Source organism: Marmota monax, unplaced genomic scaffold, assembly GCF_021218885.2.
Source record: "Marmota monax isolate L192 unplaced genomic scaffold, Marmota_monax_Labrador192_F-V1.1 WCK01_AAM20220418_F8-fsc00069, whole genome shotgun sequence".
Lineage (NCBI taxonomy): Eukaryota > Metazoa > Chordata > Mammalia > Rodentia > Sciuridae > Marmota > Marmota monax.
The window spans coordinates 900,618-924,661 of NW_026695243.1; the positions used below are offsets into that span (position 1 = coordinate 900,618).

The window sequence follows — 24,044 nt, forward strand, 5'->3', positions numbered from 1 at the left end:
GGAACAGGAAGTACACCCATATGCTAGAGACATTTAGAACCCCAAATAGACAAGACCAGAAAAGAACCCCTCCACGACATATTAAAATGCAAAAAAAAAAAAAAAAAATCCAGATCAAAGAAAAAAATTAAGAGATAAGAGAAAGACACCAGGTCATCTTTAATGGAAAACCAATCATCAGAAACCCTAAAGTCCAGGAGTGCTTGAAATGACACATTTTAAGCCTTGAAAGAAAATAGCTGCCAATCGATATTGCTATATACAGAGAAGCTATACTTACTTCCACATTGAAGAAGAAATAAAAACCTTTCAGGATAAGCATAAACTAAAGGAATTCATGACTACTAGTCCAGCATTGCAGAAGATATTTAAAGGGATCCTATACAGAGAAGAGGATAAAACAACTAAGAGAGCTCTGGAAAGAATAAATCTCATTAGAAGAGTAGACAAGCAAATGAGAATCAGTATTGAAGCAAACATTAGAAATAAATCAAAATGACAGGAAGTAATATATGCCTCTCTATAATAACACTGAATATAAATGGTTCCAGTTCTCCAGTTAAAAGAGGCAAATTAGATTTTTTTTAAAAAGACCCCAAATATATAAGAAAGAAATATATAAAATTCTGCCTGAAAGAAACACCTCATATGTAAAAACATCCACAGGCTGAAAATGAAAAGATGGAAAAATGATATTCCATGCAAGCAGAATTCAAAAGCAAGCAGAGTAGCTCCTCTCATATCCAACAAAGCAGACTCCAAGCCAAAATTAGTTAGAAGAGACAAAGAAGGTCACTACATATTGGTAAAGGGAAAAATCCAACAAGAAGAAACAACAATATTAAATATGTATGCCCCAAATCTCAGTGCACCTAACTATGTAACACAAACACTACTCAACTTAAAAGCTCAAATAGGCCCTAATAAAATTATACTAGGTGATTCCAATACACTTCTCTCACTGATAGGTCATCCAGACATAAAATCAACAAAAATACTACAGAGTTAATTCACACTATAAGTCAAGTGTGCTTAACAGATATCTACAGAATATTTTATACAACAATAGCTGAATATGCTTTCTTTTCAGCTACTCATGGAACTTCCTCCAAAAGATCGTATTTTAGGCCACAAAGCAAATCATAGTAAATACCAAAATGCTGAACTAATTCCTTGCATTTCATCAGATTGGAATGGAAATAAATCATAAACCAATAGCAAGAGAAACTATACAAACACATAGTGATTAAACAATACTTTTGAATGATGAGTAAGCCACTGAAGAATTTAAAGGAGAAATTTAAAAATTCCTAAATTAAATGATATTAAAAATACAACATACCAAAATCTCTGAGACACAGCAAAAGCAGTTCTAAGAGAAAAGTTTATAGCTGTGAGTGCCTACATTAAAACAAAAGAAAGAAAGAAAAGAAAAGAAAGGAAAAGAAAGAAAGAAAAGAAAAATCCCCAATAAATAACTCTAGATTTGGGGAAGTTGCTTCCTTTCTCATTCCACACCTCCAGATATCTATACAGGAATATGAATTTAATCATCTGCAAGGGTCCTCCCATAGTGATTCTGGCTTCCCTTAATATCAATATCAACCTCAAATACAAATATTTAGTAGTTTAGATTATAGTATAGTGGTTAAAAGTATTATCTTTGGAGACAGTTCTACATTTGAATCCCAGATCTACAAGTTATCTGTTACAAGTCATGTTAATTTACCATTATGAGCCTCAGCATCTAAAAAAGTGGTGGGGAAATGTAATACCTACTTAATAGGATTATGGTAAAAATTAAATCAACTAAGGCTTTTAAAATATTGAACATACAGTCAAATATGATAACCATGAAGTTACTTATGTCAAGGATTATGAAGTTTCACTGTAAATGTCCAGGGCAATACAAATTTATCAGCATTTTCAAACAAAAACAAATTAAGAGTGTACCAAAAAGAGACAGATTTTAGGAAAGAAACAAATAAACATCAAAACCATCACTTGTTTAGATGCTGGTTTAGATGTTGCATACAAAATACACTTACACTTTTTCAACCACTATTTTATTTTAAGGAAAGCAGTTGGAGAATTCTTGATGTAGTCAGCTGGAAGCACTCGGTTAGAGGCCATTTTCAGATCAAATTCTGGTTGTTAAGACATCCTGGGTCCACTTCCCAGGTCAGCTGAATTTGGAAAGGAGAAAGTAGTAGCAATGAGGAAAATGGAGCATATAATTAGAACTTCAGAGACCCAAGTAAAAGAGGGCTTGGTAATATCAATGTGTAATGTAGAGATGGGAGAGGAGCCCCAGATTCAGAGAATGTAATTAAAACACATGGAAGTATTTTTTTCCAGATATGGCGGTCTGCATTATGGAATATCCTGTTCTATGCAATGATAGTTTCATAATGATGTTCACATGCTCACCTGTGTGCATTTAAGCAGTAACACATATTCTTGTGCACTACCTGGCGTATTTGTCTTGAATGACCTAAGACACAACCTCAGACTTATTCTCTCTGGACCTAAAGATAGGATGCAATTAAATGAAACCAGTCTTCAGCTCAGTGGCTCAGCTGAGTCTCCTCTATGAAGGGCCTCTGCCTGCTGGATTTTCCTTTGCTCAACACACCAATACATGGAGTCTCCACCTGCTATTTTTGTTTGTTTGTTGTTTGCTTTTTCTGCTTTCTCCTGGAAAAGGTCACAAGAAGAAAGCATGCCTATTAGTACTTTGCCTGCCTTCTTTTTGTCTCAAATGGCATGCACTACTAGGCTGGGTTAGTGCAAAGAAATTGACTTCAAAATCGGACAAGTCATGTTTGAAGCCTACCCCTAGCACCAGCTTACCTTAGGAAAATCAACTTATCCAGCTCTGTTTCAAATTCTTCATCTCTTAGTGGCTCTTGTGAGATGAAAATAAGATCACAGTTTAACAAACATGGCCCTCCTCCCTCCCCCTCCCATCCACTCTTCTGCCTCTGTCCAGGAGAAGGGGTACCGAGCACAGTGCAGCAGAAGGAGGGATGCTCTGGACAGTACCTCTCCCAACAGGTGCTCTAAATAAATGAAGATATTTCTTCATTTATTTCTGACCTCACACTCCATTTTGCCAAGTACTGCCACGTCTGTTGCCACAGAGCAATTCAACACCTTCTTGTAATAAAAAAAAAAAAAAATCCTAGTTCGAATAAACATATTATATGATCACCTAGTACTAAAACGTGAAAGATGCTTTTCCACCATTTCCAGCAGACATTAATACTTGGCTCATGTGCAGACCTTGATCTATGCACCACCACTCCCATCTCTTTCCAACACCAGAGCACTCTAGCTGCAGTTTCTCTGGAGGATAAACTCATTTTTTTAAAAATTCCAGGGCTTTGTCTGCTCCCCAGAGGCACCCAGGAAATTGCACGTCCAATTCTGCAGACCAAACCTAGGCAATTTTCAGAGAGGAATTTTAAATTGACCTCAATGATTCCCCAATAGTCCTTCCAGCACAACTGTGACACTGCCACAGTGGGCTCACTGTCGATCAATTCTACTGGGAAAAAATGTATGGCAGGTTGTAAATTCCCTTCATCTCTCTTTGACTCAGCAAAAAAAAAAAAAAAAATGTAATTTTTTTTCTAAAATTTAAGAGCTCCAAGGCAAAAGTTTTATGTAATCTGTTATTCTCAAACAGGCAAGGAAGACAGAGAATCACAGCTGAGCAAGCTCCTAAATTTCTTCAAGGTATTATTAAGACATACAATGAGTTCTCTTTTTGCAAATGTCCCTTAAATAATGGGTTGAATAATTGCATCTTTTAGCTAAATGGGTCTAGTTAAGAAGGAAGGAGAAAAAGTGGTCTTGGCAAGGAACAGAGAGCATATTCCAAGAGACAGAGGAGAGTTTTTTAAAAACTATTTGCAAACCCGTGATTTAAGAAAATCAACAGAAACAATGCAGTCTCCCCGAGTGGGTAAGTTAAGAAAGACATTACCTCACCTATGCCCTATGCCGGAGAGGGAAAATGGAGAGATAGGTTCCTAGAACCTGGGAGACAAAGGAAAGGGCTTTCTAAGAGCTACGGCCATTTGATAATGTGCACAGCCCTCCCGTGGTGACCTCAGTGGGAGAGAACCAGGGAATAAATATCCTACCTCATCCTCCACCACCCTCCCATCTTCCACCTCTACCTTTGATCAAGGGAGCCTGTCTATGTGGTCCATCAAGTCACTTCCCAGGGTATGAAGAAGGATGAAGAAAAATGGAGAATGGATCTGGAAGGCAAAAGAATATCCAGCACAGCCCTTGTGGCAAATGAAAGGGGAATGAGCCAGCTTCAGGGAAGTGTCCACAGCCTGACCATCTGAGAATGGGCAGCTCCTTCACCTTCAGACACGGGTCCATTCTGCAGAGAGAGAGAGAGACTGCCTTGCCCTGTTCATAAAGAAGAGATAAATACAACCAAGTTCACTGGAATGACCTTGGTCTTGGGAGTCAGACCCACCCTGGCTTTACCAATACCATGAGGAGGCAGCTGTAAGTCCTTGGGGAAATTACTTAACCTGTCTGAGCCTCAAGTTAATGTTTATGTTATTGCATCGTTACAGGGTTTCTGATTGAATCCAGGAGCCTCTTTGGGTTGTTTCAATACTGAGGGAAACAAAAGGTGCCGAGCAAGAGGCTGAACATGGGAATGAAGTTCTTTTGTAGGAACTGGAGGCCTTAATTGCATGGGGTGGGGAAAAGGAGTTTATTTTGAAATTGTATAAAAGCAAATCACCACACTTCGGTTTCTTTTATCAAGGAAAGTGCACCACAGGAAACTGGGCCCATTCCTGAACTTATCTCATCCTTCATTTCACCCTGTTCCTGACCAACCTGAGCTTTCATCCATTCTCGCCCCTTCCTATCTTCAGCCTCCCGGACCCCCAGCTTTGAACTTTACCCCCTAGGGGATGCCGAGCAGGGATGAAGTGACAATATCTGTTAAAATTATTATGAGGCGATTTTAAAAGATGAAGTCTAAATGGCTTGTTACCTAGGATCACTGCATAGATGCAAAAGTAAAAATAACCTTGGTATCAAAATAACCACATCAAAATGTCATGAGCTCAAATTACTTAGCCTCTCTGTGTTCCTTACTTTGCAAAATGGAGATGATATTCTGTGTTTCTGGCTTGGAATAAGGGAATACAGATAATGTACATAAGCGTCTGACACCTAGTAGGTGCTGAATGGATGGTAGTTAGCAAATTTGTCTCAATTCTTCCATGATCCAGTTGCATGACCTGTGGCAAATCACTTAATGTCTCTAAACTTGTTTCCTTGCCTTAATTAAAAAGCCCACAGCCAGCAAAGGGATGTGTGGTTATTCTCAAGTAGTTTTCTTTAAAGGAATCCTATCCTATCTAACCAAAGATAGGGACTCAGTAAAGGAGGACAGGGACAGTGGACTGACTGGCTTCCAATCTGGCCTCTCCACCCCCTCACCATTGCCCCAGATTTTACCACCCAAAATGCATACCTGATGTATCAATACTTGTTTGCCAAGAAAAACTGTAGTTTTCTCATAGCATATCCATTTCCCCTCTGCTAATCTTTTAGGGAGACCTAAGGGGAGAGGGTTAATTAACTGTACATGGAAAGCCAAAGGGGATCACACAAGTTCCATCAAGAAGCTTTAGTGCCCATCTTCCATCTAGTTCATCTTTAATTCATATTTAAAACCCAAAGGGAATGATTAGGGCATTGGGAGAGGGGCGAATTTTAACAGTCTCTTCTGCTCTTGACAACTAGGTCACATCTCAACACCCTGCTGCCCCTCTCATCTCTACCCCTTCCCTATTCAATTTAAAATGTCACTGTCTGCTATTCAACCTGATGAAAGTTATGGCGAGGCAAGGAGAGTTAATGACTGTAGATTGCTTTAAATTGAAAACCCGTGTATGTCGGGAGCCACCTTGACAGCTGAGTGCTTCCCTTGGAATAGCCTAAGTAATTAAGTTTAATATTTAAGCCAAGCATAAGGTCAGCTGGAACCTGTCCAGACAGTACTTTCTGGAAACCCAAAGGAGCACAAAGTTGTACGTGTATCTTTTTATGATGTAGACTAGAATTGGGATGAATAAAGGAAAACAGTCTCGGGAAGGCCTCACCTTCCTCTACTCTGCCAACAGAACAAACTCATGCATTCATTTGTTCATCCATCCATCCACCAGCAAACACGTGTTGAACTCCTGTGTACCCGGTCCAGTGCCAGGTGCAGACAATGCAGAGGTTCATACAGAGTCACAGGCAGGCAGAGACAGACTCGTGAGCAGACCCTATTCCACACCACCACAGGGGCAGCAACAGGGGAAGACACAAGATACAAAGTAGACCAGTGACACAAACAAGGTCACGATTCACTCATGGAAAAGCAAGAAGGAAACAGTGGGCTTCCTGGAGGAGGCAACCCCCAGTAGGGAGAAGAACCCTCCAGGCAAAGTATGAGCAAGCCAAAGAACGAGACATGAAATGATAAGAAACACAATTTAACCCTGCCCTCCAAAGACACCGCACCAGATCATGAGAGCCTCAGGGATTCTAAAATCAAAGGTGGTCACCACCCTTGGCCCACTTGTTACACAGCCACAGCTAGACCCACAAGTGAATTATAGGCTTTTAACCTCCCTACAACCTTCTCAAGGGCTGGGGCATCTTTTCTAGTCTTCATGTGGAAGGCAACCTGGAATTACAAAGAACTTCAGCTCAGGAAGCAGACATAGCAAGGTCAAATCCAGCGCTCCACTGTGTCTCTGCAAGCCATGCGACTTCCCACATTTCAGACCTTCTCCTAGAAACCAGAGATAATAGGATCTGCTCACAAGTGTGCAGTTGATTTAATGAAATAGTTTATGAAAAACACCTGGCATAATAAATGTTCTTCCCTCCTTCCCTGAATATAGAACAATAGACAAAGAAGAAAAACATATTTGGTGAATAATAACAATCCATGAGATACTATGGTTGCTGCACCTTCAAATTTTCCTCTTGGACCCATCTCCAAAAATGTAGGAGCACCTCTTCATTACAAGCATCTTATCATTTGAACATAAATTTTTGCTTATTTCTTATATATGTTACAGAACCAAAGACTTTTTTGATGAGTAGTTGAGAAATGCATGATTCTGGAATTTTCTACTTTGCAAAGTGCTAGGTTGACTAGATTTATAGTACGTTTTTTTTTTTCTTTCTTCCAATGCAGCATCTAGGTTTGAGTGGGAAAACGTGTTTATACAAACTATTAGGCAGCACCTTAAGCTGATCTTTAAAGAAACAAAAGTAGCTATTGTCTCTAAGTGTTGTCAGTGTATTCCATAGCTGTGTTGCTAAGTGGGAAGGCCAGAAACCTACAATTCTCCAGTCTTTCTTCCCCTCACCCCATATTACAAAATTAGGGCTACTTCTCTGTTGCTCTCTGATTATTATAAATGACAGAAGTTTGAATTCAGATACAAGGAAAGATTAATCCAGTCAGTATCCCCTTTAACTTTGCTAATGAGCAAGTAAACAGATCTCATGGAATAAGGGTCTCCTCTTTTACGTACAAGAGATGCTTGGGCATAAATTACATCCAAGACCACATACTGTGAGTAGTTCTTGCTTCTCTCCTAGTTAAATCCAATGAACTCATGAATATTTACAAAACCAGAATATTTACTATGCTACTAGAAGGTATAACAGTTCTCAAACTGATTAGAACTATTGTGAGAGAGTCTTCCTTCCATTTTTTCAGACTTCCAAACACTGTGGGGGGTCTCATGAAAAGGAATTCTTCCCTGATCTCCATTCCCTGTGCAAAGTAGTTGCCTCCAGGCTCTGAAGAGTCCTGCTTGAAATAAACAGAGAAGGCAAGGAAATGGGTGAAGACTGCCATCTAGTGGCACTGAAGAGAGATGTTGCAGAATATCACAAAAGCCTTCTTTTTTTGTTTCTCACAAATGGCATTAACCAAATACAAGAATGTGAGAAATTGCCCCAACTTTTTCCCCAAGGCTTCTATGGAGACTTCCTCCCCATGCAGTGATGGTAGGAGTTGCTGGAATTTCAGCAGGTGCTGAATGAAAAGGCAGCATCCTGGAGGAGCCTGGAGCCCTTACAGTAGAAGGGACTTCCCTTTGGAGACTCACGTTTGCCTCCTCTCCCTATCCTAGCTTATAAAAATCCAAGACTACTGCTATGGATTGCATTACGTTCCTACAAAACATATGCTGAGATCCTAAGATCCTAACCCCCAGCACCTAATGGCCTGGTTTTGGATGTAGAGTCATTGCAGATGTGATTAGTTGAGATTCACATATTTTACAGTAGGGTGGGGCCTACTGTAAAATCCACTCTGACTGGTGTTCTGATAAGAAAACAAATACCGAGCAAAAATAGAGACACACAGGGAGAATGCTGTGTGATGACAAAAGCAGAGAATGGATTTAGGCAGCTGCAGGCCAAGTGTATTGGTCAGCTTTCTGTTACTGTAAGAAAATACCTAAGATAATCAACTTATTAAGAGGAAACAATTTATTTTAGCTCGCAGTTTTGGAGGCTTCAGACCATGGTCAGTGGTTCCTGCTGCTGTGCTCGTGGCAAGGCAGCCAGCCCATCGTGGCAGGGAGCACACGTGGGAGAGGCCAAACTACTCTACACCGCAGCAGAGATGCAAAGGAGAGGAAGGAGTTCTGGTGCCACCGTCCCCTTCAAGAGCACACCTTCAATGTTCTGAAGACCTCCCACTAAGTCTTCTAAAAGTTCCACCTCCTCGCAATAGCTCTGAGCTGGGGACCAAGCCCTTAACACTTGGGCATTTGGGAGACATTCAAGACCCAAACTACAGCACCATAGAATGCCAAAGATTCCCAGCAATCCCCTGAGAACTAGGAGGATGTAAAGAAGGACTGCCTTACAGGTTGCAGAAGGAGCATGTTCCTAGATTTGAGGCTTCAGAGCTCCCACATAATGTTAGAGAACAGCCTGTCCCCTCCAGGGCCTCCACCCCTCGCAGAGGCCCTAGGTTTCCAGACACACGCCTGGTTGTCATTTTGCTCCTCTGTTCTCACAGCTGCCAGTCCCTCACCCTGCTCCATCCACCCTTCACAGTGCCAGGTGGATTTTCTAGAATATTATTCTGTTTAGAACCTGTGCTTTCCCTGCCAAATAGAAAACAGATGTCTTAGCCAAATAGTCAACACCCTCCACAATCTGGTTTGTTCCAGCACACCTGATACTCGGCTCATTAAAACACTTGGCCCACATCCATTTTTTCACTTCTGCGATTGTAGTACTAGTCCACCTCGTCTCCATCTGGATCAAACACTTACTGAAAATAAAAACTTTAAAAAAAACAAACGCTTCCTCCAAGTATTCCCCCACAAAAGTAATTTCTAAATTCTTTGAGTTCTTGAAGCTCTTTGCCCTGACCTCTTGTCCTCTTGGAGGACATCTTTCATTTTTTATCTTGTGTTGTAATTCTCTTATGCTTTAATTCACTCAGGAGTCAGTCAGCTTTCTGAGCAGGGATCATCTCTGAATACCCTCAGTGCTTTACATGGTTGCCTAAATGATGTCCTATAAGAAATAATTCATTCTGTCCTTTCTGCAGTTCAGGAGAATGTCTAACCATCCACTCCCTTGACCTTCCTGCCCACACTGGCCACCTTGAAGTCCCTGTTTCGCTCTTCCTGCCCCAGTGCCTTTGCATATGGAGTTTCTTCTGTCTGGAATACTCATCCCTTCCCAGAAAACCTGGTTGACTTTGTCTACTCCTTGAGATTTTAGCTTGATCATCACTTCGCCAATAAAGGTTTCCTGCTGTGCAAGTTCTCCTAGCACCACATCCCTGTCATCTGTAGCACTCAACACAGGTAGTGCATCTTGATGTCTACAAATATGATCATTTGGTTAGTGTCTTCTTTCTGAAACTCTAAGTTCCATAAAACAGAGACAGCAAAGGCGACTATTGTATCCCTCTCACCTAGGAGATGCTCAATAAATATTTGTTGAGAAAGCAAATGAAGAAAAAAAGAGGAAGAGAGAAAAGAAGAAAAAAAGAAGTAGAAAAGAGAAAAGGAGACAGGATATAAAACATTGAGTACCTAGAGCGTGCTAGCACTATTTTAAGAGGCATCTTAAATAAATAAATCTTTTTTCTTAGATACTATCTCACATACACCTACAGTAACACTGTGAACATGATAGCATTCCTGCCTTGAAGACGGGAAACCTCATGTTTGGAAACAGTTTACACTCGTGGTTGTGGCCGATGTCAGTACCATGAGATGTTAAATATGGTGACAGGAACTACCGTAAGGAGGGGAGAGCTTCCAGCTGAGGCTCCAGATCTCCTGTAAAGCTTCTAGAATGAACGTGTGACTCAGAAACTCATTCTCCTGTCGGACATGGAAGAGGAAGCTGGACACGAGCCTCAGGTCTCATCATTTCCATTTCCATCAGTTGTATTTTCCGATATCAGTTATTTTTGCATGTGACCATTTCATAGTTCTTAATCTGAAAACCCTTGAAGCAAAGAAATGAAAACTTGCTGAAACCGAATTGCCATCAGGCTTCTGGTTTCTTCCAAATCATCGGCCTACCCTTTTAAATTACTTACCACAGTGAATGCCCTGCGATTCACATCACTCCACAGTGATAAACAGAAAGAGTAACAAATAGTGTTTTTCCATGGAAATGGAAATGCCTAAGAATAATGCCTAGAGGAAACTTAAACCACGGCATTGGGTGGCATGATAATGCAGAATCGTAAAGTTTATGAAATGCAGAACAATGGGGAACTCAACTTCATGTGAACTAAATCTCCAGTTCCCACATAATGTTACATGCTCTACTCCATGGTGCTGCAGTCTGGCTGGGCACAATTCAGGAGCCACTTGTCAAAAGAAACGAACTTTATTTTTAGAACACACACCACACCACACAGCTCCTCAGGAAAAACCCTCAGAGCCCAACTGCCACCACTGGTTTCCCACAGGCCTCTCAACCTCCCCACCTCCTCCTGCTCTTGAGGCCGATTGGCTGGGTCGCATGGGCGGAGCCAAAAAAGTCCCCCAATGAGCAGCTCCGTGGTCTGAAAGGGCGGGGAAACAGCCCAATGAGCGTCACCGCAGAGGAGCCAATCAGTTGGCAGCTAGAAGTTTGCTGGGGCCGCTGTGAGCCAATCATCAGCTGGCAGCTGGAAGTTTGCTGGCAGCTGGAAGTTTGCTGAGGCCCCTTAGGCTGTGGCTCTCAACACCATGGGAATAAATGATTCTTCCTGCACATCGGAGTCATTGAAGTGGCACCATCTTGCCAGTATTGCCTGTTCATTTATTAAATAAGTTAATACTTATGACAAGTTTCTACGCCTATAAAACACCTATATACATTACCTTATCTGTCTGCCTCTCACAATAATCTTGTGCAGTAGACAAAGCAGGTATAGTTATTATCACCATTTTACAAATGAGGACACTGGGGCTGGCATAATGATGGCTACTCTGGCCTCACAGCTAATAAGAGGCAGAAGTGAGACTGGAGCTATACCATTTAACTCCTGAACTCTCTCTGCCACCCCATTGTTGCCTCCAAATTGGGGACTCACACAGAGGAATAGAGCTTAGGAAGAGTGTCCATATCAGTGGTGCCTTTCTCAAAAAGACCATCAGGGAATTCCTCAGGGCAAAGAAAGAAAGAAATCTGTAAGTGTCTGATGGGTCAGTGATGGTCATTCTGTGGTCCTCAATCCTGCAATGGGAAGTCTGTGATCAGTCCTGAAAGAGTTCTGAATGGAGGAGCTAAAATTGATGCTGGTAAAGCACTTAAAAGTCATATGCAGCAGACTGTAACTGATATCTAAGGAATGTTAAAATGACAGACCTATACTTATGTGCCTGGAACTGCCAGGTACTCTAGCTTTAAGACCTCATCTTTGCTAGCATGGCAAATTATAATAAAGTTAGCAACATGAACAATGACCGTTGGGGTTTGGATCCAAAAAGATGTCTCCTGAAAAGCTCATATGTTAGGCAATGCAGCAATGTTGAGAGGTGAAATATTATGAGAGCTATAACCTTGTCAGTGGATTAATCCATTTGATAGATTAATAATTTGAATGGACTATGAGTGGTAAATATAGGTGGTAAATATAGGTAGGTAGAGCATGGCTACAGGAAATAGGTCACTGGGGTCACTATATTATATATATAATGATATTTTTATATTTATATATCTATCTCCCTGGGTCCTCTCTCCCTCTGCTTCCTGGCTGTCATGAGCTGGGTAATGCTCCTCTGCCATATCCTTCCACCATGACGTTTTGCCTCACCTTAGGCCTAGAGCAATAGAGTTGGCCAACCATGGAATGAACCCATAAACCTAGTAAACTTTTCCTTAAGTTTTGTCAGGTATTTTGGTCATGATGACCAAAAGCTTGTGCAGTGGATAGAGCAGATATAGTTATTATCACCATTTTACAAATGGTGACTAATGCAATGACAATAATGCATCACATTGGTTAATCTCTGCTTAAATCCTTGTAAGACTATACAAAGTATGCAGTAGCCCCATTTTTTTGTATGGGAAAACCAATGTCAAGCAACTAGTTCAACATCTTACTATTAGGTGGACAATTAAAATTTGATGTTGGGTTATCCTGTTCTAAATACTTTTCACCCTATAATGCTTCTCTCAGATCTTATTAATTCAGTTAGCTGGAATTTAATCATCAAATATTTTTGCTTCCAAATCTTTCTTTTTCCCTTAACTGCCTCAGTCTATCCTATTCAATATGAGAGCTAACGAGCACTCAAAATGCTAGAAGTATAAAATCAACATTTAGCAAAACAAAAATTGGGTAAAATAATTCATTGATAAATCATAATATTGATTACATGTTGAAAAATGTAAAACATTAATATAATTTAAATGTTATTAAATAAAAGATGTTATTAAATTATTTATTAATATATTTATATTAATATAAATTAATTTCATTTTTTTAAGAGAGAGAATTTTTTTTAATATTTATTTTTTAGTTTTCGGTGGACACAACATCTTTTATTTTATTTTTATGTGGTGCTGAGGATCAAACCCAGCACTCCGCGCATGCCAGGCGAGTGTGCTACTGCCTGAGCCACATAACCAGTCCTCATTTTTTGCTTTTTAATGTAGTTACTAAAAACATTTAAATTATATAGATGACTAACATTATGCTTCTATTGGACAGTATTGCTATAGATTATTGTTTCAAATTTCATCAACTTTATTCCCCACAGGCTGACATCAGAATAAAATAGGAATAAATGTTCTTCAGTTTGAATTATTCTCACAGCATAAGCCTATAACAAAGATGTTCAGACTCTGAGTTCTGTGGTATCTGACAGGCTGCTTTTATCATTTACCATAATCCATGGCAAAAATAATCATATATATATATATATCCATCCTGTTGCAAAACCAGAATAACCTGGTATGTTTATGTCATATATACATATATTCTATTTATAGAATATATATTCTATTTAGCTTTGTTTTATAATATATTTTATAAATATATTCTATTTAGATTTATATAATTACATATCAATATAACTAAATGAACAGTTTTGTTAAGTAATGTTTACTCAGAGAAATGAATTTCCCCTTACTAATATTTTCTCAATTATCTCCCTTTCTATTTTTTTAACATTGGTTGCAACCCACAAAATTAACTTCCCAACCTACTAATGTGTTTCAACCCAGTGTATAAAACTAGGCGCAGCGTCTGCAAGTGAGATACTGATTTAACCTACACAAAGGTGAAAGGATTTGGGGGATAAATAGCAAGTTTATTTAGTTGAACCTGGCAGAAATTCATTAGCAAGTGGAGGCCTGTAGCTACAGCAAATCCTGTAGCCCTATCAATTGGTCAAATTGAGGGAGTTCTTCACACAAAATGACTCTTCTGTCCTATGGAGTCAGCACTAGTGGTCATATCTAATGTCCAGCTATTGTACCGTCTGCTCACCATCACCTCTTTTTATAAGGAAGAACAGATACTTCTTTGGCATTTGCTCTTCTTACCGGATCCCCACTCAAGATCCCAGGTCCAGCCAAGAGGTTCAAGTTTCCGTCTACTATAGGCCATGTCTGATGACTGGGGAGTGGGAATCCAATCCAATTGAGACCGATCCAAGCCTGTTTCTGAAATTTGTAGGCATCTAACCAGAACAAGGGAAAATCAATCTTCTAATGATAAAACCCCCAGGGTCTTAACTTGGAATCTGTCAGTGGTCATGTTCTCTGCCATGTGGTAGAAGCTCCTTCAGCATAGAAGAGAGTGAAGCAAAGAGAAGCAAAGATGAGAGATACAGAGAAAAATGGACCCAAGTCTCTACAGGACTAGTTATATGAGCACACGGCCCATGTGGTCTCACAGGGTCCCCTGTCTCTTTGGATGCTCTTCTGTGGATGAGTTTAAATGTATAATAAATTTCAAACAAAAAGTTCTTACATTTTAATTTTATTCTGTGCTTACAAACTATATTACTAACCCTGTGGCCTTAGTTCCAATTGTTCCTTAAATCCAACTGGATCTTCACCCTTCCTAATACTGAATCATTTATCTCTTTTTTCAATTTTGTGAAATTCTTACCAAAAATGTTTTTGCTAAGCTTCTTAGAAGTTGGTTCTCTTTAAACCAAAGATCTTTAATGACACTGTGATTAAAGACAGAAGATTGGGCTAATAACACAATTGTAGAAACCCTAAACCACCTTGACCCAAAGATAGAGTTCTGTTGCTGCCCCTGAGGCTTGTGACTTCTCAGAACCGTAGCTGTAGGGCCTGTGTATCTCTCTGCAGAGTCCAGAAAAATCTTCATGCTCTAGGAATAAACCAGTTGGTCTCTAAATGTTGGTAGCATTTAGAGACAACACTGATTTTAGTCATCTTGAAATAAAATCTAAAGTGATCCCTTTAACACTGCAAATTCAATAGATTTATACTCAAACTGTACCCTGTTCATTTCTCTGAGCAACTGGAAAGCAAGCCAGTAAGTAGGGCCAAACATGTTCCCAGTATGATATCACTGTTTAGTTGTTATATATGTTAGTTAATACTCATGATGATTTAAAAAAAATCAATGGATTATCATTTTTTTACAAAGGAAAATAAAAATTACCATACTTAATGGTAAGGTATCCAGTGGCTTAGTTGTGCCAGTCTCAGCCTGGTTACCTTTAGACTGATCTTTCAGTTGAACCACAGAACATATAACATGCTCATATTTTTTAAAGTAAGGAAGAATTTGCCCCTTCAGTTTGATTTAGTGGCTTGAGGTTCCCCCAAGTCCCTTTGAACTGTATTCCTCTTGGACCACATTTATTTCTTATGTATTTAGAGTAACTGATGTGCTTGCTGCTCCTAAAGGAGGAAGGAATATGAGGGAACCCATAAGATTAATCTTCAACAAAAAGAACAAATCTAGTGGAAGCAAAGAGAGGGAAGTGAGATAGTTCAGAGACCACTATCACTCTCAACACACATATAGGGTCCATGGCAGCTGGTCCCCAGTGTCTTTGTGCAGCAGCTGCTAGGCACCAGACAGCATGGATTGAAGTAATAGAGTAACAGAGGCTATGTTCTTGGGACCTGTGTCTTCTTGAAAAATGCCCCTTTGCAGCATTGTGTGTATTTCCCAAGAATGTGTTAGTGCCTATAGATGATCCATATAAGAAAACTGTGTGACAGCTGGGTGGGGTCTCTTACAGAAATTCTGAACCCCATGTTCAGACAAAGGTCCAGAAGAATGCCCACCCTGGGAATTATGGGAAATTTATATAACAGCAACATTTAGACATGTCATTTCATTTAATGCCTATACTAGGCCTCCCAAGAAATCCTACCGAGTCCTGAGTGACATGCTGTTCACTGAAGTCATTCAAGATAAATTTATTAAGCACACATTGTATATTAAGCACTGTGCTGGGGATACTGCAGTGAAATAATCTAGACATGGCCTCTGCTCACTTGGGGTTTATCTTCCCGAGTGGAAAAAAAAAGTGACGAAATGAGTAGATGATTTTAAGGGAAATAGGGCTGATAATGGAAACCTACAAGAGGTTTGATAGAAGAGAGGGGTAGGGTAGCCCAGCCCTCCATGCATCTATCTGCCTGCTGGGCATCCCCTAGCTGCGCCCTCCTCTCCCCCTCCAAAGTCCCTCTTCTCCTTCTTCCTCTCCTCCCCGACCCCCACTCTTCTCTGCCCTGCTCCTATCGCTGCCCATTTTCTGGTTTCCACGAGGCAGTCACGAGCCCCGACCCTGCCTGTCCTGAGTGAGACCTAACGGTCCCAGCGCGCCCACAGCACCAGCTCCTTCCTCGGACCCTGCGAGCCGCTACTCCGCGTCCGCAATGGGAAATGAGGCCAGTTACCCAAAGGAGATGTGCAGCCACTTCGAACCCGAAGAAATTAAAAGGCTGGGCAGGAGTTTCAAGAAGCTGGACTTTGACAAGTCGGGCACTCTGAGTGTGAATGAGTTCATGTCGCTGCCCGAGCTGCAGCAGAACCCATTGGTGAAGCGAGTGATCGACATCTTCGACACCGACGGCAATGGAGAAGTGGACTTCACGGAATTCATCCGGGGGACCTCCCAGTTCAGCGTCAAAGGGGACGAGGAGCAGAAGTTGATGTTCGCGTTCAGGATCTACGACGTAGATAAAGATGGTTACATTTCCAACGGGGAGCTCTTCCAGGTGCTGAAGATGATGGTGGGGAACAACCTCAAGGACTGGCAGCTACAGCAGCTCGTGGACAAAACCATCATCATCATGGATAAGGACGGCGATGGGAAGTTATCCTTTGAGGAATTCAGTGCTGTAGTCAGAGACCTGGAAGTCCACAAGAAGTTGATAGTGACTGTGTGAGCCTGTTTTCAAAGAACATTGCCCAAACAACTTTGCCCAAAGCTTTCTTCTTTCTTACAAGATCTGTTCCAGGCATCCATCAACTGTCTCTCTGACTTAACCCAGAAGTATTTCTCTTTGTGGAAGCTACATTTTCTAACATGTGCTTCATCACCAATTCAGTGTTATTAATTCTTATCTCAGTGGTTCAGGGTATCACCCCAAATGGGGGAAGAGCAAGATGAAGCATCAAAGTGGGAAAAGGAAAAAAAAAAAAAAAAGAGTCTTTTATAAATGTCTCTTTCTTTGTTTTGATTCAGATCCCAAACTGTAGTCAAAAACTTTAAAATAAGAAAATACATACCTTAGCCTGCCTTTCTCATGATTTTGTATGCAGGAGGAAATTGTACAATTTGTTATCGGGTGTTAGGTGAACCATTCATTCACTTGTAGTGTTCAGATGCCTTTGACAGATTGTTAACTTCTTGTTGTAGCCACAAGGACTCCCTACTGAGCGTCTTTCAATTACTCTCCATGCAACAAAAATTCATCTCTTCTCATAGTAGGCTGCAGCTCCATTCCCCATGATGCATCTACTCAGGGGAAAGAGTCCAGTAGGGATCCTCCAGGGCTCATGTAAAAATGTGAATCCTGCACCAAGTGCCCAGCCCAACTATAACCAGCAGTGGCAGTGGATATTCCATGTTGGCTACCAGCTCCAGTATTAAGTTCAGAAAAGGGATCTTCTAGTCAAACAAGGCAGGGACCTTCCAAGAAAGCACTCTCACTTTCAACTCTGTCAGCTCACCTTAGTTGGAGTAAATGGGAGAGATATAGAGTCAGCCTTCCCACAGGACAGAGTCAGTAAAGATTCTGGCTGCAGTGACTCTCCTGGGAATGCCAAAGGAGTGTTGCTTCTGGTACTGAGAGATGCAGAGATTTGCAAATAAGTCTCTAAGCAGAGGTGAATGGTGGCAGCACTGGCTGATTTTGAAAATTAGATCTGAGGCAGAGCAGAGAAACTGAAAACTCCTCTCAAGAAGCTCTTTTCCTTCTGTAACATTGCTATTTCACTATAATTTTCTTTCTCACAGAGGACCACTCCCCATTAAGATGTCTAAGGCTCCCAAAATGCTAGAAAAAAATGAAATGTGCTCTTTTTACTCTTACCTAGCCAAAGGAAACCATTTAGGTGATTTCTCTCAGGATAAGGAAAATCCATTTCAGATAAGTTTATTATTGTTTCATTTTGAAGAAGCTGGCAACTAGACTTGATAGACTGGCAGGACAACTATCTACAAGGCATTCTGACATACTTTTTATACTTTAAAGAACCACAAATAGGAGTCCCTGTCACTTTAATTCATGTGCAGTCCTAAAGAAATGTATTAACAATCATAAACACTCCCAATCCTATAGTGATATGAGTCATGACCCTATTGCAGGGTAATATAGATCAAAGATGCAAACACACTGGGTTTGAATTCAGTTGCAACTGGGTTATCATAGTCTCTTAGCTATGTGAACATGAGCAAGTTAGCTTATGTCTTTCCACCTAATTAAAATGAGGATATATACCATTTAAAATGTGTAAAGCACCTAGAATACAATATGTTCGTGCTACTAATTGCCTTCTCCCTACTTTCCCTTATCAGTATGTAAAGGAGACATGAGGTGGCTGTTGTTTGTTTCTTAATAAGCAAAGTTCAAATTCGGGACCCCCAAAGACTACCAGAGACCCAAGATCGATGTAAGCAGCAAAGAGGTGTTTATTGCGAGCTAGCTCTGTCCTCCGCACGCACACACAGCAACTGGTGACGCTGAGAGGCCCAGAGCCCAGGGTTTGCAGCAGTTTTATACATTTTTTGGAGAGGGCAGGGACTTCACATACATCATAGCCTCTTTTAGCAAATCATCACACACCGTGGGAAAATCAAATAACAACTCTAAAACATGATTAGCACATTCACTGGCGGGAACAAGTTGGGTAGGGGTGATTGGTCAGTACAAAAGGGTATTCGTTTGAACTGATTGGTTTGAGCCAAGAGGGGTGTATGTGCTGAACTACATGGTTTCCCAACATGTTATCAACCACCATAAACTGGGAGGGTCATCTGGCATCCCAGGTATTTCCCTGTCTCATGCTGATTGGTGGCTGCTAGGAGGTTGCTATGGATCTCCACCTAGCCTGACTGAGTCGGGGACACCTGGCGCAGCAGATCACTCCTGTTATTTGTAGATAAACAACTTAGTAGGGTGGGAATGTGCCTAGGAGTGCTCTGTGGGTTTTTCCAAGGACAAAGGCCATGTCCCTTCCTTGGACAGCTTTGCTCTGAGATAGAGACTGGTTTTTCATTCACTTTAGGCCTCAGTTTCCTGTTTTATGAAAATTGATACTTGATTTGATTCTAGTAATAACACTATTTGAGACAGGTAAATACAGGGACCATAAAAACAGTGAGGTAGAAACATTTACTACCTAGCCAAACCCACTCTAAAGTTAATTGAATGTCTTTGTGATTCTTGCCCAGAAAGGAAACAATGGGGACAATGTCAATGTCCTCCCTCCCACCTCTCATTTTCAAAGGGAATAATAGACTCCTTGAGAACTGGGGAAACTTTAAAAGAGGGCAGTGCCCAACTGTTTGACTTTGTGGAGGGAATTTTACATGGGGAAAGTGAGCACATGTCATGCTGGCCAAAAAGACCTCTAAAAGAGGGACATTATTTTTAGTGGCAATGTGTACATCAAAATATGGAGATTTTGAAATTATGAGCATGGGTTTGAAACTTGGGTTATGTATGCAAATGTAACAAGGAAAAGAAAAATATTTTAGTTTCTGGAGTGACTAGAATTAAATGATTGCTTCATCAATCTACCTAACATAGCTGCCCAAAACTTTGTGGCAATGATTGAATCAAGAACTTGTTTCTGTTTTCAGCATTGGAAAGATCTGATGGGAAAATGGATCATACTTACTTCCAAGTTAGAATTCTTTGTTTTGTTTCTCTCAGTTGATTGCCAATTGTCAACAATTTTAGTTTTGTCCAACTCCTTAGAGTGACGATAATAGTTACCATTTATAGAGCTACAATGATTCTTGGTACAATCTTTATTATATCAAAATAAATATATACAAAACTGTGATGTGGGCACCATCATCTCAGCTTTACAGATGAGGCATAGAAAGATTGGAAGTTCCCCAAGGCCATCCATTCAGTAAGTAACAAAGGAAGGATTTATACCAGGTTTTCTGACCCCAAACCCTGCGCTTCATTTATATTTCAACTGCATTCCTCTTACTTTTGTGGCTCCATATGTACCTGTTTCAAATTATTTCTGTTAGTCTTATTAATGTAATCAAATCAATTCTTAATGTTCACAAAAGAGGAAACTGAGGCCCAAAGAAGTAAATTACTTGTCAAGAAGCAAGCAGCCAGCCCCCATAACTTTGGTTTCACTTTTAGCAAAGAAACAAATATATTAGACAAGACAGTTGAAAACCATTTTCCTCCTTCATCTCATCTTTTGAGAAATAGGTGACAGTATTTAGATTAAACTGAAAACAGCAACCAATATGCTCTGAGACTGCACAGATTAGTAACAATATGTCGTTATGAATCTATGCTAATGAGTTGTGTCTGCTTGCTACCATATGTCGCAGTCTCCAAGCCATGAAACACTCTTTTTGAAACAGAGGGAAAAATATGGCCTCAGCACAATTGGTTTATATTCCAAGTCTATTATGCTTTAGAAACATTCTCAAGGGAAAATCTTCCAAAAATTTAAAAGTTACAAATTCATCCTTCACTTATGCTACTGATTCTGTTAGGATATAGAGTAGGTAGGTAGTCTGGCTGTGGTGTTTTATCTATTTTCCATGCTTTGAAAAGGGAGAGCTCAGAGGCTTTTTAAGATAGATGTTCATGGTAGAGAACTGAAGCCACTAGTCTGAGAATCAGACTTCAGATTAGACTCTGGACCCCTCTTTTTCCTTTTATATTTCTTTTTTTGGGGGGAGCGGGGCACAGGGGGGTTGTGTATGTGTACTGAGGTTAGAACCTAGGATCTCACACATGCTGGCCAAGTGCTGTACCACTGAGCTAACCTCAAGCTCTGAACTCTTCTTCTATTGTATTAGCTACTATACCTGTGTTAGTAGCCAGTGACTGTGACTTATAAAATGTGGTAACTTTTCATCACTGTGACTGAAAAACCTGATAAGAACGACTTATTATTTTGGCGCACAGTTTCAAAGGTTCAGTCCATGGTCATCTGGTTCCATTGCTCTGGGCCTAAGGTGAGGCAAAACTTCATGGCAGAAAGGTAAGGCAGAAGAAAGCTGCTCAGCTCATGGCAGCCAGGAAGCAGAAAGAGAATAAGGGCCAGGGAGAAAATATAATCCCCAAGACCATGCCATCAGCCATGCCCCACCTGCCCACAGTTACCACCTATTAATCAAAATTATTAATCCATTAAGTGGATTAATCCACTGATGAGGCTACAGCTCTCATAATCTAATCACTTCACCTCTGAACATTCCATTACTGCATTACACATGAGCTTTTTAGGAGATACTCCATCTCCAAACCATAACATAAATTATGTGTCATATCACCTTTTTAAATGAATTAGCTGATTCATAATGAAAACCATGACACAGGCAATAAGTTGTGTAGATCGGAGGACATAACTTGATAGTCCATAGGCTAAAGCTAAGCCACAAATGGGCATTTTTTGGGTGTTGGTTTCTCATGGTGTTTATTCTCACAATGATCTTTAATCATTTGCCATTTTTTTTAATCTGAAGTTTTTTTTAATTAAAATTAACATAAAGGAATGAGGCCACTCTAGGATGGAAGTGGCCTTTTGTGAGTCGAGGAGCCTCTGAATATTGGGAGAAAATTAAAAGTTTCAATGAAGAGAAATTAACATAGTTCCACTCTTAGCACAAAAGTTCAAGCTGGAGCTGAGCATGGTGGTGAGTGCACACCTATAACCCCACCTGCTTGGGAGACTGAGGCAGGAGAATCACAAGTTCAAGGCCAACCTGGGCAACTTAGTGAGAATTTGTCTCAAGGTTAAAAAAAAAAATTAAGTCTGGGGGTGTAACTTAGTGGTAGAGCACTTGCCTACTATGCATAATAAGTTCAATCCCCAGCACTTCAAAAAAAAATGTTCAACATGAACAGAAGTAGTCACCATTTTAAAAAAATTACAGCACTATAGACACAAGATAGTTATTACAACAAACAATATATTCTAACAATTAAAGTTGTTATAAAACAAAGTGAGTGAGAATGTGAATATCCAGGCCTTTGTAGGACTTAGAGACATTGAGAATGGGTTTTGCCCTCCTTAAGGGCAAAATTTCACACATCACCAGTCTTTAAAACAGTTATATCATTTGATTCTGTAACCATACCCATTGCAATATTTATCTCAAACTAATAATCTAGAATGATATTTTAAAATGCAATACACGAAATGTTTTAACTACAGCAATATTTTTCTCATATATATAAATTACAATAGTAACTGACAGTTTGAGAATCTTCAAGTTGATTATGATAAAACAATAAGTGATAGGTTTAACACATTAAAATTAATAGATAATTTTTAGAAAATAATACTTTTAAAATTAATATTAAAACAGTTTATTGTTTTACAAAATAGCAAGTTTTTAAACAGCATAATGCACAATTACTACTCTGGAAAATATGTATGCATATGATCATAGTTCAGAAAAGAACAGGGAGAATCCAAAGTAATCATTTTATAGCAAAAGGATTATGAATAATCTCAAATTTATTTTTAGAAAACAATTTTGGGGGTTCTTTTAAGAATAAGTCAAATTTTTCAAAAGACTGAACAATGGAATTAATGTAGCAAATTAAATAGAGTTTCAAGCATAAAAGATGTTTGCCCAAGCTTAGAAAGCATGGGGGCTTGAGGAGCCTGAGGAATGTGGTGGGGGTAACATCTCCTCCATCTCCTCAGCAACAAGGGCAATCCCTGGGGGATGAGCTGCTAAGCAATTTCCAGGATAGGGAAGACAAAGAGTTCCCAGCCCCCAAACTCCAGGACCTGCTGGGAAATTTTGGCCGACCTGATTGCTTACGGAATACCTTCTGCTTATCCAAATGCCTGAGCACTGCTGATGTGGATTCATACAGTGCTTCCCTGGATTTGCTAAATCATCTTCTCCTGTTTCTTTTGTTAAGTATGATCCTTTTTTCTTTCTTTCTTTTTTTCTTTTCTGGTGCCAAGGTTTGAACCCAAGGGTGCTCAACCACTGAGTCCCAACCCCAACCCTTTTTAGTTTTTTATTTTGAGACAAGATCTCTCTAAGTTGCTTAGAGTCCCACTAAGTTGCTGAGGTTGTCCTCCAACCTGCAATCCTCCTGCCTCAGCCTCCCAAACAACTGGGGTTACAGGCGCGCACCACCACACCCAGCTAAGTATGATCTTTTACTCTATCTTGGTTGATGAGAAAATTCCAGATTCTCTGAGTGAACTTCTTCCTGTCTCTCCTGGTTGTTGTAAAGTGATTCTTTTTTAATTCCAAAATACGACATCACACAATCTTACCCCATTTTCTCCAATGGAGCAAACTTATCTCCCCAGGACACTCTGTCTTGATACCCATATGGAGCCACAAAGTCCATTTGTATAAGCACAACAGAGAATCTGCCAATAATTTTTTTTTTAGCTACTATTATGCTGGGGAAAATAGGAGGAAAAAACACTTCAATTTTAGAAAATGGTATTCAATTCTTCCTTTTCTGTTCTATTAAGAGTCAGTGATATTTGGGGAGTACTATTGCCTTCATTTTCTTTACCTCTCAATAAAGTTGTTATTCCTCCTTTACCCCTAGCCCTCTTATTAAAGAAAAAAATTTTTTTTCAATATCAGGATTTGGATTTACAAACTCAGAGAGGAGATAATCCCTGCAAAGTTTAATACACTTACATGCTAAAAATAAAAATGACTTCCCCAGGCTCTTGTATTCATCAGACCCTGGGGAAAAGTGTTAATAGAAAATCTTGAGAGTAATTGCAACTGAGTTCCTTTCCAGATATGTATTTCATTTCTACAAGCATTTATTGAGCACCTGCTTCTGGAGACACACAA

The 24,044-nt window shown here is 40.0% G+C and overlaps 2 protein-coding genes across 2 annotated transcripts in view; both read left to right on the forward strand.

Moving 5' to 3' along the window:
* Grin3a (glutamate ionotropic receptor NMDA type subunit 3A) overlaps nucleotides 1–24,044 on the forward strand; it is a 179,141-nt gene that overhangs the window by 132,714 nt on the left and 22,383 nt on the right. The gene's annotated exons all lie outside the window — the stretch shown is intronic.
* On the forward strand, nucleotides 16,417–17,049 carry Ppp3r2 (protein phosphatase 3 regulatory subunit B, beta). The gene has a single exon (XM_046457401.2). It carries the CDS (start codon nucleotides 16,417–16,419, stop codon nucleotides 16,927–16,929), a length of 513 nt encoding a protein of 170 aa, XP_046313357.1. The 3' UTR covers nucleotides 16,930–17,049.

Excerpts from the sequence above, each read along its gene's own strand:
- Ppp3r2 (XM_046457401.2), top strand. The coding sequence starts at position 16,417 with ATGGGAAATGAGGCCAGTTACCCAAAGGAGATGTGCAGCCACTTCGAA.